This window comes from Delphinus delphis, chromosome 2, assembly GCF_949987515.2.
Source record: "Delphinus delphis chromosome 2, mDelDel1.2, whole genome shotgun sequence".
NCBI lineage: Eukaryota > Metazoa > Chordata > Mammalia > Artiodactyla > Delphinidae > Delphinus > Delphinus delphis.
Window position 1 is genome coordinate 13,001,283 of NC_082684.1, and position 15,316 is coordinate 13,016,598.

The following is a 15,316-nucleotide window of genomic DNA, read 5'->3' on the forward strand; positions in this document are numbered from 1 at the left end:
CATGCCAGCCTCTTCCGCCACAGGCTCGCCCCACATTCCATACCTCTCCCTCCCCCAAGCCTGAGTGAGCCGAGCCCCCTAATCAGCTGCTATTTTAACCCTGTCCTGTCTGGGTGGGGAACAGATGCCCTCAGATGACCTACACACAGAGGCGGGGTGAAATCCAAAGCTGAACCCCAGGAGCTGTGCGAACAAAGAAGACAAAGGGAAATTACTCCCAGCAGCCACAGGAGCAGCAGATTAAATCTCCACAACTTCATATACCCTGCATCTGTGGAATACCTGAATAGACAACGAATCATCCCAAAATTGAGGCAGTAGACTTTGGCAGAAACTGTAGACTTGGGGTTTGCTTTCCTCATCTAATTTGTTTCTGGCTTTATGTTTATCTTAGTTTAGTATTTAGAGCTTATTATCATTGGTAGATTTGTGCATTTACTTGGTTGCTCACTTCCTCTTATATATATATATTTTTTTCCTTTTTCTCTTTTTCTGAGTGTGTATGTGTATGTTTCTTTGTGTGACTTTTGTCTGTATAGCTTTGCTTTTACCATTTGTACGAGGGTTCTCTCTGTTTTTTGTGTTGTTGTTTGTTTGTTTTTGTATAGTTTTTAGCACTTGTTATCACTGGTGGATTAGTTTTTTGGTTTGGTTCCTCTCTTTTTGTTTTATTACTTTTTAATTTTTTTATTTTTAACAATATTTTTTATCTTAATAACTTCATTTTATTTTTCTTTCTTTATTTCTGTCTCTTTTTTTTCTCCCTTTTCTTCTGAGCCATGTGTCTGACAGGGCCTTGGTCCTCCGGCTGGGTGTCAGGCCTGAGCCTCTGAGGTAGGAGAGCCGAGTTCAGGACATTGGTCCACCAGAGACCTCACAGCCCCACGTAATATCAAACAGCGAAAGCTCTCCCAGAGATTTCCATCTCAGCACTAAGACCCAGCTCTATTCAATAACCATCCAGCTACAGTGCTGGACACCCTATGCCAAACAACTAGCAACACAGGAACACAACCTCACCCATTAGCATAGAGGCTGCCTAAAATCATAATAAGTTCACAGGCACCCCAAAACACATCACTGGACTTGGTCCTGCCCAACAGAAAGAAAAGATCCAACCTCATCCTCCAGAACACAGGCACCAGTCCCCTCCACAAGAAAACCTACACAACCCACTGAACCAAACTTACCCACTGGGGGCAGACACCAAAAACAACAGGAACTACAAACCTGCAGCCTGCGAAAAGGAGACCCCAAACACAGTAAGTTAAGCAAAATGAGAAGACAGAGAAAGACACTGCAGATGAAGGAGCAAGGTAAAAAGCCCACCAGACCAAACAAATGAAGAGGAGATAGGCAGTCTACCTGAAAAAGAATTCAGGGTAATGGTAGTAAAGATGATCCAAAATGCTAGAAATAGAATGGAGAAAATACAAGAAATGTTTAACAAGGACCTAGAAGAACTAAAGAGCAAACAAACAATGATGAGCAACAGAATAAATGAAATTAAAAATTCTCTAGAAGGAATCAATAGCAGAATAACTGAGAAAGAAGAGTGGATAAGTGACCTGGAAGATAAAATAGTGGAAATAACTACCACAGAGCAGTATAAAGAAAAAAGAATGAAACGAATTGAGGACAGTCTCAGAGACCTCTGGGACAACAATAAATGCACCAACATTTGAATTATAGGGGTCCCAGAAGAAGAGGAAAAAAAAGGGACTGAGGAAATATTTGAAGAGATTATAGTTGAAAACTTCCCTAATATGGGAAGGGAAATACTGAATCAAGTCCAGGAAGCACAGAGAGTCCCATTCAGGATAAATCCAAGGAGAAACACTCCAAGACACATATTAATCAAACTATCAAAAATTAAATACAAAGAAAAAATATTAAAAGCAGCAAGGGAAAAACAACAAATAATATACAAGGGAATCCCCATAACGTTAACAGCTGATCTTTCAGCAGAAATGCTTCAAGACAAAAGGGAGTGGCAGGGCATATTTAAAGTGATGAAAGGGAAAAACCTACAACCAAGATTACCCAGCAAGGTACTCATTCAGATTAGACTGAGAAATTAAAAGCTTTATAGACAAGCAAAAGCTAAGAATTCAGCATCACCAAACCAGCTTTACAACACATGCTAAAGGAACTTCTCTAGGCAGGAAACACAACAGAAGGAAAAGACCTACAATAACAAACCCAAAACGATTAAGAAAATGGTAATAAGAACATACATATTGATAACTACCTTAAATGTAAATGGATTAAATGCTCCAACCAAAAGATATAGACTGGCTGAATGCATACAAAAACAAGACCCATATATATGCTGTCTACAAGAGACCCACTTCAGACCTAGGGACACATACAGACTGAAAGTGAAGGGATGGAAAAAGATATTCCACACAAATGGAAATCAAAAGAAAACTGGAGTAGCAATTCTCATATCAGACAAAATAGACTTTAAAATAAAGACTATTACAAGAGACAAAGAAGGACAGTACATAATGATCAAGAGATCAATCCAAGAAGAAGATATAACAATTGTAAATATTTATGCACCTGACATAGGAGCACCTCAATAAATAAGGCAAATGCTAACAGCCATAAAAGGGAAAATTGACAGGAACACAATCATAGTAGGGGACTTTTAACATCCCACTTTCACCAATGGACAGATCATCCAAAATGAAAATAAATAAGGAAACACAAGCTTTAAATGATACATTAAACAAGGTGGACTTAATTGATATTTGTAGGACATTCTATCCAAAAACAATAGAATTCACTTTCTTCTCAAGTACTCATGGAACATTCTCCAGGATAGATCATATCTTGGGTCAAAAATCAAGCCGTGGTAAATTTAAGAAAATTGAAATCATATCAAGTATCTTTTCTGACCACAACACTATGAGAATAGATATCAATTACAGGAAAAAATCTGTAAAAAACACAAACATGTGTAGGCTAAACAGTACACTACTAAATAACCATGAGATCACTGAAGAAATCAAAGAAGAAATAAAAAAAATACCTAGAAACAAATGACAATGAAAACATGCCAACCGAAAACCTATGGGAGGGAGCAAAACCAGTTCTAAGAGGGAAGTTTATAGCAATACAATTCTACCTCAAGAAACAGGGAAAATCTTAAATAAGCAACCTAACCTTACATATAAAGCAATTAGAGAGAGAATAATAAAAAAAAAAAGTTAGCACGAGGAAAGAAATCATAAAGATCAGATCAGAAATAAATGAAAAAGAAATGAAGGAAATGATAGCAAAGATCAATAAAACTGAAATCAGGTTCTTTGAGAAGTTAAACAAAATTTGTAAACCATTAGCCAGACTCATCAAGAAAAAATGGAAGACTGAAATCAACAGAATTAGAAATGAAAAAGGAAAAGTAACAACTGACACTGCAGAAATACAAAGGATCATGAGAGATTACTACAAGCAACTATTTGCTAATAAAATGGACAACCTGGAAGAAATGGACAAATTCTCAGAAAAGCACAGACCAATCACAAGCACTGAAATTGAAACTGTGATTAAAAATCTTCCAACAAACAAAAACCCAGAACCAGATGGATTCACAGGTGAATTCTATCAAACATTTACAGAAGAGTTAACACCTATTCTTCTCAAACTCTTCAAAAATATAGCAGAGGAAGGAACACTCCCAAACTCATTCTACGAGGCCACCTTCACCCTGATACCAAAACCAGACAAAGATATCACAAAAAAAGAAAACTACAGGGCTTCCCTGGTGGTGCAGTGGTTGAGAGTCCGCCTGCCACATCAGGGAACACGGGTTCGTGACCCGGTCTGGGAAGATCCCACATGCCGCGGAGCAGCTGGGCCCGTGAGCCATGGCCGCTGAGCCTGTGTGTCCACAGCCTGTGCTCTGCAACGGGAGAGGCCACAACAGTGAGAGGCCTGTATACTGCAAAAAAAAAAAAAAAGAAAACTACGGGCCAATATCACTGATGAACATAAATGCAAAAATCCTCAACAAAATGCTAGCAAACAGAATCCAACAGCACAGTAAAAGGATCATACACCATGATCAAGTGGGGTTTATCCCAGGAATGCAAGGATTCTTCAATATATGGAAATCAATCAATGTGATAAACTGTATTAACAAATTGAAGGATAAAAACCATATGACCATCTCAATAGGTGCAGAAAAAGCTTTTGACAAAATTCAACACCCATTTATGATAAAAGCCCTCCAGAAAGTAAGCATAGAATGAACTTATCTCAACATAATAAAGGCCATATATGACAAACCCACAGCCAACATTGTTCTCAATGGTGAACAACTGAAACCATTTCCACTGAGATCAGGAACAAGACAAGGTTGCCTACTGTCACCACTATTATTCAACATAGCTTTGGAAGTTTTAGCCACAGCAATCAGAGAAGAAAAAGAAAGAAAAGGCATCCAGATCGGAAAAGAAGAAGGAAAACAGTCACTGTTTGCAGATGACATGATACTATACATAGAGAATCCTAAAGATGCTACCAGAAAACTACTAGAGCTAATCAGGGATTTTCATAGAGTTGCAGGATACAAAATTAAGCACAGAAATCTCCTGCATTCCTATACACTAATGATGAAAAATCTGTAAGAGAAATTAAGGAAACACTCGCATTTACCACTGCAACAAAAAGAATAAAATATCTAGGAGTAAACCTACCTAAGGAGACAAAAGACCTGTATGCAGAAAACTATAAGACACTGACGAAAGAAATTAAAGATGATACAAACAGATGGAGAGATATACCATTTTCTTGGATTGGAAGAATCAACATTGTGACATTGTGAAAATGACTATACCTAAAGTAATCTACAGATTCAATGCAATCCCTATCAAACTACCAATGGCATTTTTCACAGAACTAGAACAAAAAATTGCACAATTTGTATGGAAACACAAAACACCCTGAATAGCCAAAGCAATCTTGAGAAAGAAAGACGGAGCTGGAGGATTGTGGCTTCCTGACTTCAGACTATACTACAAAGCTACAGTAATCAAGACAATATGGTACTGGCATGAAACAGAAATATAGATCAATGGAACAGGATAGAAAGCCCAGAGATAAACCCATGCACCTAAAGTCACCTTATTTTTGATAAAGGAGGCAAGAATATACAATGGAGAAAAGACAGTCTCTTCAATAAGTGGTGCTGGGAAAATTGTACAGCTACATGTAAAAGAATGAAATTAGAACTCTCCCTAACACCATGCACAAAAATAAACTCAAAATGGATTAAAGACCTAAAGGTAAGGCCAGAGAGTATAAAACCCTTGAAGGAAAACATAGGCAAAACACTCTATGACATAAATCACAGCAAGATCCTTTTTGACCCACCTCCTAGAGAAATGGAAATAAAAACAAAAATAAACAAATGGGACCTAATGAAACTTAAAATCTTTTGCACAGCAAAGGAAACCATAAACAAGATGAAAAGACAACCCTCAGAATGGGGGGAAATATTTGCAAACGAAGCAACGACCAAAGGATTAAACTCCAAAATATACAAACAGCTCATACAGCTCAATATCAAAAAAAAAACAAAAAACACAACCCAATCCAAAAATGGGAAGAAGACCTAAATCGACATTTCTCCGACGAAGATATACAGATTGCCAACAAACACATGAAAGGATGCTCAATATCACTAATCATTAGAGAAATGCAAATGAAAACTACAGTAAGGTATCACCTCACACTGGTCAGAATGGCCATCATCAAAAACTCTACAAACAGTAAATGCTGGAGAGGGTGTGGAGAAAAGGGAACCCTCTTGCACTGTTGGTAGGAATGTAAATTGGTACAGCCACTATGGAGAACAGTATGGAGGTTCCTTAAAGAACTAAAAATAGAACTACCATATGACCCAGCAATCCCACTACTGGGTATATACCCTGAGAAAACCATAATTCAAAAAGAGTCATGTCCCACAATGTTCATTGCAGCTCTATTTACAATAGCCAGGACGTGGAAGCAACCTAAGTGTCCATCGACAGATGAATGGATAAAGAAGATGTGGCACATATATACAATGGAATATTACTCAGCCATAAAAAGAAATGAAATTGAGTTATTTATAGTTAGATGGTGGACCTAGAGTCTGTCATACAGAGTTAAGTAAGTCAGAAAGAGAAAATCAAATACCGTATGCTGCCACATATATATGGAATCTAAAAAAAAAAAAAAAATGTTTCTGAAGAACCTAGGGGCAGGACAAGATAAAGACACCAATGTAGAGAATGGACTTGAGGACATGGGGAGGGGGAAGGGTAACCTGGGATAAAGTGAGAAGAGTGGCATGGACATATATACACTACCAAATGTAAAATAGATAGCTAGTGGGAAGCAGCTGCATTCACAGGGAGAACAGCTTGGTGTTTTGTGACTACCTAGAGAGGTGGGATGGGGAGTGTGGGAGGGAGATGCAAGAGGAGATATGGGGATATATGTATATGTATAGCTGATTCACTTTGTTATACAGCAGAAACTAACACACCATTGTAAAGCAATTATACTCCAATAAAGATGTTTAAAAAAAATACTAATGGCATTTTTTCACAGAAGTAGAACAAGGAATCTTAAAATATATATGGAAACACAAAAGACCCTGAATAGCCCAAACAATCTTTTTTTTTAAACATCTTTATTGGAGTAAAATTGCTTTACAATGTTGTGTTAGTTTCTGCTTTATCACAAAGTGAATCAGCTATATGTATACATATTTCCTCATTAAAACAATCTTTAGAAGAACAATGCTAGAGGTATCATGCTCCTTGATTTTAAATTGTTGTACTGTAAAGTTATAGTAACTAAAACTGTGGTACTGGCTCAAAAATCAGACACATAGATCAATGGAACAGAATCAAGAGTCCAGAAATGAATCTACACTTATGCATTCAATGCATCTACCAAACAAAAAAGGAGGCAAGAATGTACAGTGGGGGAGAAGACAGCTTCTTCAATAATTAGTTTTGGGAAAATTGGAAAGCTACAGGCAAAAGAATCAAACTGGACTAATTTCTCACACCTTATACAAAAATAACTGAAAATGGATTAAAGACTTAAATGTAAGACCTGAAACCATAAAACTCCTAGAGGAAAACGTAGGCAGTACAGACTTTGACATCAGTTGTAGCAGTCTTTTTTTGGATCTTTCTCCTCACACAAGGGAAACCAAAGCCAAAAACAAATGGGACCACATCAGCTATTGTAAAAGGCTTTTGCACCGCGAAGGAAATTATCAACAAAACCAAAAGCCTACTGAATGGGAGAAGATATTTGCAAATGATATATCTGATAAGGTGTTAACATCCAAAATATACAAAGAACTCATACAGCTCAACATAAAAAAAAATGAAAAACCTGATTTTAAAAATGGGCAGAAGAACTGAACAGACATTTTTCCAAAGAAGACATGCAGATGGCCAACAAGCACATGAAAAGATGCTCAACATCATTGATCATCAGGGAAGTGCAACTCGGAACTACAGTGAGCTATCACCTCACACCTGTCTGAATGACTATTATTGTAGAGTCAAGACGTAACAAGTGTAGGCAAGGCTGTGGAAAAAAGGGACCCTTGTGCACTGTTGATGGGAATGTAAATCAGTCCGGCCACCGTGGAGAATGAATAATTCTTAAAGGTTGCAGCTGCAGAGAGGAGGCCAGTGTCGTCGGGGCACAGTAAATGACAGAGTGGTGTGGGGTGAGTGTAGAGAGACTGGCAGAGACCACGGTAAAGTGTGGATTTTATTCTAATTATAATGAAAAGCCACTGGAGTATTTTAAGCAGGGCAGTGATAAATTCCGACTTCTGCTCTATGAAAAAGATCACTTTGGCTGCTGTGTAGAGAACTGACTGTCGAGGAAGGAGGACAAGAATGGAATAAAGGAAATTGGTTGGCAGCTGTCACCACGGTCCACGCAGGAGATGGTCTGGGGTACTTGGGCTGTGGGACGAGCAGCGGAGATGGTGAGAAGTTAGAGTCTTCAGGATACAGTTTAGAAGTAGAGCTGATATGACCTCTGGGTGGACTGGGGATGAAGGACACAGATATTAAGGATGAATCCTAGATTTCTTACTTGAGCAATGAAGTGGATGGTGGTATCATTTTCTGAGATGCTGAAGACATGAGGAGAAAACATTGGGAAGTGGCAATCAAGCATTAAGGTTAGAGTTACAGTTGGGAACCTTTCTTCATTACCTATCTCAAATGAGATGTTGAAAAATATTGTCCCTACTTCCTCATCTCTGATCCAGAGTCCAGACTACTCCACTAAAATTGCTCTTAATACAATCACCAGTCACTTTCACATTGGTCACTTTTCCATCTCCTTTGTAGCTTCTCAGCAGCCAAGACTTTTGATCACTCCCTCATTCTTAAAACGTTTAAAATAGACCACATGGGTAAAGAGGCATTTTCGATTCAGTGCAATCATGTCCCAGATACAAGCTCAAATCTCCCTGTCCTTTAAGATCTGGTCATTAATTGTACACATATACTATACCCTGGAAAGTCAACTGCCTTACCCCAGATTTCTTTGAATTTCAGAGTGAATTAGTTTGGTTATAAATTGTTTCTCTTCTTCTTCTTGGCTGTCGCTGTGCTACACTATGTCAACCCAGAAGGAAACTTAGCTCCTTTTCTTGCTTTGCACAAAGGGAAGCATATATCACCTAAAGTCTTTGGCTTTGTAGCAGATTTTATTGAGAGTTTGGTGAGGAGATGGAGGAGATTCACGATGCAGAAATGTAAACAGCTACAGAGTGATTGTGTCTGTATTCTTAAAAGTCCTTTGACTATTTTTGAAATTCAGACAACAGTACTCTGTCAAACTGTCCTTGCTTACTTTTTGTATTCTCTTTTCTCATTTTTTCAGAAAAAAAAAACCTCCCATTTCTCATGCTTTAAAATTTGACTTTATCCAACTCCAACCCTTTGTATATCTAAGAGTAGATTGCTGCATTGAAGGGTTGGAGATGTCCTACCTCTGATTGGTTTTTCCTGTTTGTCCCTCCCTAACTCCTTTGTATCTTCCAGAAATCCTTCTAAGTGTCTTGGCCACTGATGACAACTTTCCCTGTTCCCTATTGCTTTTCTAGATTTATTCTTATTTATATATATATCTCCTGCTCTCTATGGGATTGGGAAAGTGAACAGAAAGTAAATGTGTGGCCTCTCAAAGCAGAAGTTATTCTCTATGCTATAAATGTGCAAACCCTGTGGTCCAGCAACTCCGTTTCTAGAGATAGATCCTGTGACCAATTGTATTTTCCAAAGATGTTCAAAGCAGTATCTCCCACCTCACCTGCTCTTCTGCAGTATGACCTTGCCAGGCCCCCTTCAAGGAAATTAGACTTCATTCCTCCTACTCTGGAAAATAAGAATCAACAATCTATTTTTAACTGATGAAAAGTGAGGTAATACACCCATTTTTTAAAACAATGGAACAGTTCCTTTACATAGTGCCTTTAAAACCCATAAAAGAAAGCAGTTATGAATTATCAGAGAAATGCAAAACAAAACTACAATGAGGTACCACCTCACGTGGGTCAGAATGACCATCATTAAAAAGTCTATGAATAACAAATGCTGGTGAGGGTGAGGAGAAAAGGGAACCCTCCTACACTGTTGGTGGGAGTGTCAGTTGGTGCAGCCACTGTGGAAAACAGTATGGGAGTTCCTCAGAAAACTAAAAATAGAACTACCATATGATTCAGCAGTCCCACTCCTGGGCATATATCCAGACAAAACCATAATTCAAAAAGGTACACGCACCCCTGTGTTCATAGCAGCACTATTCACAATAGCCAAGACATGGAAACAACCTAAATGTCTGTTGACAGATGTACAGATAAAGAAGATGTGGTACATATATACAATGGAATATCACTCAGCCATAAAAAATAACGAAATAATGCCATTACAGCAACATGGATGCAACTAGAGATTATTGTACTAAGTGAAGTAAGTCCAACAGAGAAAGACAAATATCATATGATATCACTTATATGTGGAACCTAAAGTATGACACAAATGAACCTATCTAAGAAACAGATCATGGACATAGAGAGTAGACTGCTGGTTGCCAAGGAGGAGGGGGGTGGGAGAGGGACGGATTGGGAGTTTGGGATTAGCAGATGCAAACTGATATATCTAGAATGAATAAACAACAAGGTCCTACTGTATACACAGAGAACTATATTCAATAGCCTGTGACAAACCATAATGGAAAAGAATGTATATATATGTATAACTTAGTCACTTTGCTGTACAACAGTAATTAAGACAGCATTGTAAATCAACTATATTTCAATTTATAAAAATTTTAAAAAAACTTTTTAAAGATAAAAACAAAAAAGAAAACAGTAGTGTTCTATTTTCAAGAGTGCTGCCACAACTTAAACACCAAAACTTGATTTCCACAGAACCTATTCTTCAGTGGAAACTTGGGACTATAATGACAAAAAATGACATCAGTAAATTATATCCACATGTGGTAGATCTCAAAACAGCAAAGTGCCCATGTGCCAATGATGTAGTGTTACTTGGCTTCATTATGAACACAACACTTGATGGTAAGTTTGCAGCTTTATTCAAATTTGGAGGTGGTGTTTTGTATTTTATTACAGTGATGTTTAACTGGCAGTACAAGTTAAACACAGAGGCATAATGGAGTGAAAATGTCTCCAAAAAACACCTAAGAACTTACTCTTCATCACTTTCCCTTGTCTACTTGCTAGTGTGATAAACTTTTTTCTCTGTGACTTTTGCCATGTTACTAGTGACTTTAGTGTCTCTCCAAATTTCCTTGATACTCTGCCCTCTGTTAATATGTTCCTCCCTCCCAGAGATTATTCACTGCATTTCTAATCCATCTTCTATGCCTGCCATACGTGAATAGGTAAAGTTGTTCTAAGGTATCACATTATTTTATTTGTTACATACGTGTTTTTCAGTTACTGTTGTAATATTTAATAGCATCCTTACACATTTCAATTACTAATCATCTTGTTCTAGTTTGTTTTTCTTAGGTGATTGATGAACTCCTAGTCCCCAAATCTAATAAATATGAGTGAAAAAAAGAATTAAAAGATAAGAAACAAAATTTTATTACTCATAGATTATATGTGTATCTATATAAATATCCAAAAGAATCAACAGACTATCAGAACAAATATGGGAGTGCTATGGAATTGAGGAACATATCAACAATATACAAAAACCACTCCACCAAAGAGTAATTAAAGATTATAATTTTAAAAATCCTATTCAGAAAGTAATAAACCCCAATAGGGACCTAGAAATAAACAAAAAACGACTTGCAAGGCCTTTTGTATAGAAATTATAAAACTTTAATGAAGGCTATAAAAAAAGACAAAAAAGATATTTTATGTTCATGAACAGGAACTTCTGGTATTGTAAAGATGTTAATTCTCCCCATGTTTATCAATCAGTTTGATACAAGTCCAAGCAAAATTACAGCAGTATTTTGTGTGTGTGGAAATTGATAAACCAATCCCAAAATTCAGGTGGGAGAATAAAGCAACATGAATAACAAGCATAATTTTAAAGAAGAATAAAAAGCACAATAGGTTGCCTACCATGACTTATTATAAAGTAATAGATTCAAGCAGTATGCACTGATATAGGAATAGACAGATAGCCTTGCCCCAGATTTCTTTGAATTCCTAATGTCTTGTAGTCTTTTAGATACCTCTAGCTTGGAGTGCCTGCTTGTGCTGAATTAGTTTAGAGAGCCTGTGTCTCTTTTTCCTCTCTCTCAACCAGATGGAAACTCCTTTTCTACCTTTGTTCCACGGATGCCAGGCTAGGGCCCCCTCCTCCTCTCGGTCCAAACCTGCCTTACTTTTGTGAGTCACAGGAAAAGAGCCAGTCTCTGCATCCTGCCACACCCCTGAGAGTCATAGGAGAGAAGGGGCAGTCTCAACTCCTTGGGATCTCACTCACCCGATCGCTTCAACGTCTCAAGAAAAGAAACAGTTTGGAAACCTGTTTTTAGATGAAACTGCCTTTTCCCCCAACTGGCCCCCACTGCGCTGAAGCAGAAAGTAAGTTCCCACAGTATCAAGCCTAACTAGCAGTTTCTTTATGAGGCCCTGGTTTGTCCACACACTGTGTTTCATCCCACATGGAGTTAATGGTGGGAACAGGTATCGAGGAGCCCCGTGTGTTCCAGTTTCGACTTATTACCCACCTTTCTCCTCTGTGACACTCCTAACGCCATCATGACTCTCACCCAGTTCTATGTCACCACCAGAAACCTAAGTCTCCAGGTCACTTATGGTTACTCTATCCCACATACTGTTCTGGACTTCCTTTAAATTCACCCAAACTTCTGTCCCTCTCCATCTACCCAAATCCATTCATTGGAATTTGTGGTCTGTCATCAGCAAATTCCCCTGTACTACTAATCGTTTCTCAGAATGGTCCCTTAACTTTCTTGCCATAAAGAATAATCTGGCCACTCCCAGTTAACATTCTTTCCCCTGCGGCCCTCTCACATGTCACATGCCTGAGTCTCAAGGGGCATTGTCCTTGTTCCTTAAGGGCTACTTATTAATAATTACTCCTGTCTTCTCATTCAGAATGCCCAGTTCCTTTGAACTCAAACTTTACTCCCTCTAACTCTTCTTGGTTGGCAGCCTATGATGACCTTCCCATCACTCACACTCATGGATGAGTTTAGCGTCTGGACCCCTGCCTTCCTCTGCACCTTATTTTTGTCACTATGTTTGGTGATTTCACCACCCATATGGACCCATGCTTTCACGACCTCCTCTCCTCCAATGATCTTTCCCCCATCTTACTTCTGTGGTCATTTTCTTGACCTTGTTGTCTCTGATGTTACTGTCTCCAAAATCTTCACTACAACCATCTCACGCTCTGCCCACTACCTTCTATTCTTTCAGTCTACCCTAGTACTCACACTCTGACATCTCTTTGATTTCATGGAGACTTCAATATGTTGTTTCTACCACTTTTTTCACTCCTCAACATCCTTAACTTTTTCACCATAATTTTCATAGTCTCTCCTTATAAATACTTCTGTAACTTCTTTGCCTGCACAATCCCAACTCTCCTTAAAACCACCTCTATGCCACTGGAATAGCAGAATATTACTAGAAAAAAGTTGCATACCAGTCTCACTTTAAAATTCCACGAAGTGGTCTCACTATAAATTCATGATCACAAGTCCCAAGTGGGTACTCAGCACTGCCCAGAAATCTTATCTCTCTTCCCTGGTATGTTTATTTTCCCACTCTGCAAAATGACCTTGTCACACCTCTTCCCACTCCTCAAACACTCTACCTCACCTCCTTTCCTTCTCCGGTCTCAGCTGTGCCTTTAATACTTGATGTAGAAGACTAAGACTGATCGCAAGGCACTCCATCATCGCTCCTGTGCGCATCTGCCGTCCTACTTGCCTTTGTACTTGCGTGCTTTGCCTTCTTGCCTGTTGCATCGTGAGAAGTGTCTCTGCTGCTACCAAAGGCCACTCCTCACCCCTCGTGTCCTGCATCCCATTCTCCCCAGTCATCTGGAGAACCTCGCTCCTGCATCTGTCCCGCAGTTCTCACCTTTCTGTCCCGTATCATCGTGCTTTCCCTCTTTACTGACTTAGAGGCATTAGCATACAAACATACCCTAAAATCCCCCATCTTAGCCAAAATCTTCATTTATCTCACTTTACCACTATCCCTCATCCCTCTGTTCTCCTTCAGACAAAATGTATGGGAAGAATTTATTGTAGGTGATGCTACATTTTCCACCTCCCATTTTATCTTCGTTTCACTGCGTATCGGATTGTTGCCATCACTGTTCTGAAACAATTCTTCCCAAGATCGCCTGTGATCTCCATGTTGCTGATTCCAACAGCCAATTCTTTATCCTCATTCTACTTTCCCTCCCAGCAGAATTTGACACAGTTAACCACTTTATTTCTCCTCAAAACACTTTATTCTCTTGGGTTCTTGACACCACCTTCAGTTACATTTATCTTACCTCATTGATCACTCCTTAGTTTTCTAAGCCTGCTCTTTTGTTGTGACCTCTGAAGTGTTGATGAAATGGGGCTTTGTCCTCGACTCTCCTTCCTTATGTAACCAGATTCTCTCTGGGAAACTTAATCCAGTCCTCTGGTAATAATGCCACCTTCAGGCTAATGATCCCTGAATTTGTATTTCTGGTGCTGACCACTTCCTTGAAGCTAAATTCCTATATTCAGTTGTCTGTTTTATAATTCCTCTTGATGCATCTCAGCTATAACAAGTCTAAGCCAGAACTCTTGATTCATTCCCTCTAAAATCTGTTCTCCTCCAGTATTCTTCATCCCAATTCATATCCAATTACTCAAAAATCAAATCTAGTGTACACTCTTGACTGTTCTTACTCTGATGGCATTCCAGGACGATGCCACATCCAGTGTCTATCCTCAGTGTGACCACTTCTCTCCTCTGCTAAAATCTTTGTCAAGTCAGCACTGGTTTTCCACGAGACTAATTCACAGCCTCTTAAGTGGTCTCCCTGTTTCTAAACCCGGTACAACTCACCCTCCCTACAGCCACCACAGTGATCTCAAGTGTAAAACGAATCACATCATTTTCCTGCTTCAGACATTCCAGTGGCTTCCCTTTGCCCGTTAGAATAAAATCCAAAATCTTTGCAAAATCTGCATCAGCTTCTGTAACCCTGGGATGCAATTGTGGCCAGTGTGTCATAGAGAGTGGCCTATAACTTAATTTCAGGCTAAAATATCAACCAGAATAAAGCATTTATTTTACTGCTCCATTAAATATTTCTAGACTCTGCAGGAATCCGGTCATGTGATATGCTGGATACCTATAATCATCCCCACTTAGAATATAGTGCAGTTTATCTGCAGAACTAGATTTCATGCTTAGAAAGGCACAAGCTTGTCTTTAGCTTTCCTTTTTCTGGAAAAAGTGGATGATGATAACATTTCCTTCTACATCTTTCCCTACACAGAAAAGAGCTGGGAGTTAAAACACACACTTCACAATACGAGTGATCCTACATTCATCTTTTGGAAACAAAGCATGTGCATTGGATTATCAACTCTCTTCAGGCTCCCTCTACCCTCCACCACCCCCACAGTTATGCCTGTTGACTAGACTTCAGATTAATGTTCTGCATTTAAAACACAAAAGACTCAGAACTTCCCTGGCGGTCCAGTGGCTAAGACTCCGCACTTCTACTGTAGGGAACGTGGGTTCGATCCCTGGTGG

At 38.9% G+C, this 15,316-nt stretch overlaps 1 protein-coding gene across 1 annotated transcript in view; it reads left to right on the plus strand.

The window, feature by feature from the left end:
* CATSPERB (cation channel sperm associated auxiliary subunit beta) overlaps nucleotides 1-15,316 on the plus strand; it is a 124,093-nt gene that overhangs the window by 29,884 nt on the left and 78,893 nt on the right. Inside the window, exon 6 of the mRNA XM_060001248.1 lies at nucleotides 10,475-10,624. Coding sequence (XP_059857231.1) covers nucleotides 10,475-10,624 — 150 coding nt within the window. The remainder of the gene's footprint in view (nucleotides 1-10,474; nucleotides 10,625-15,316) is intronic.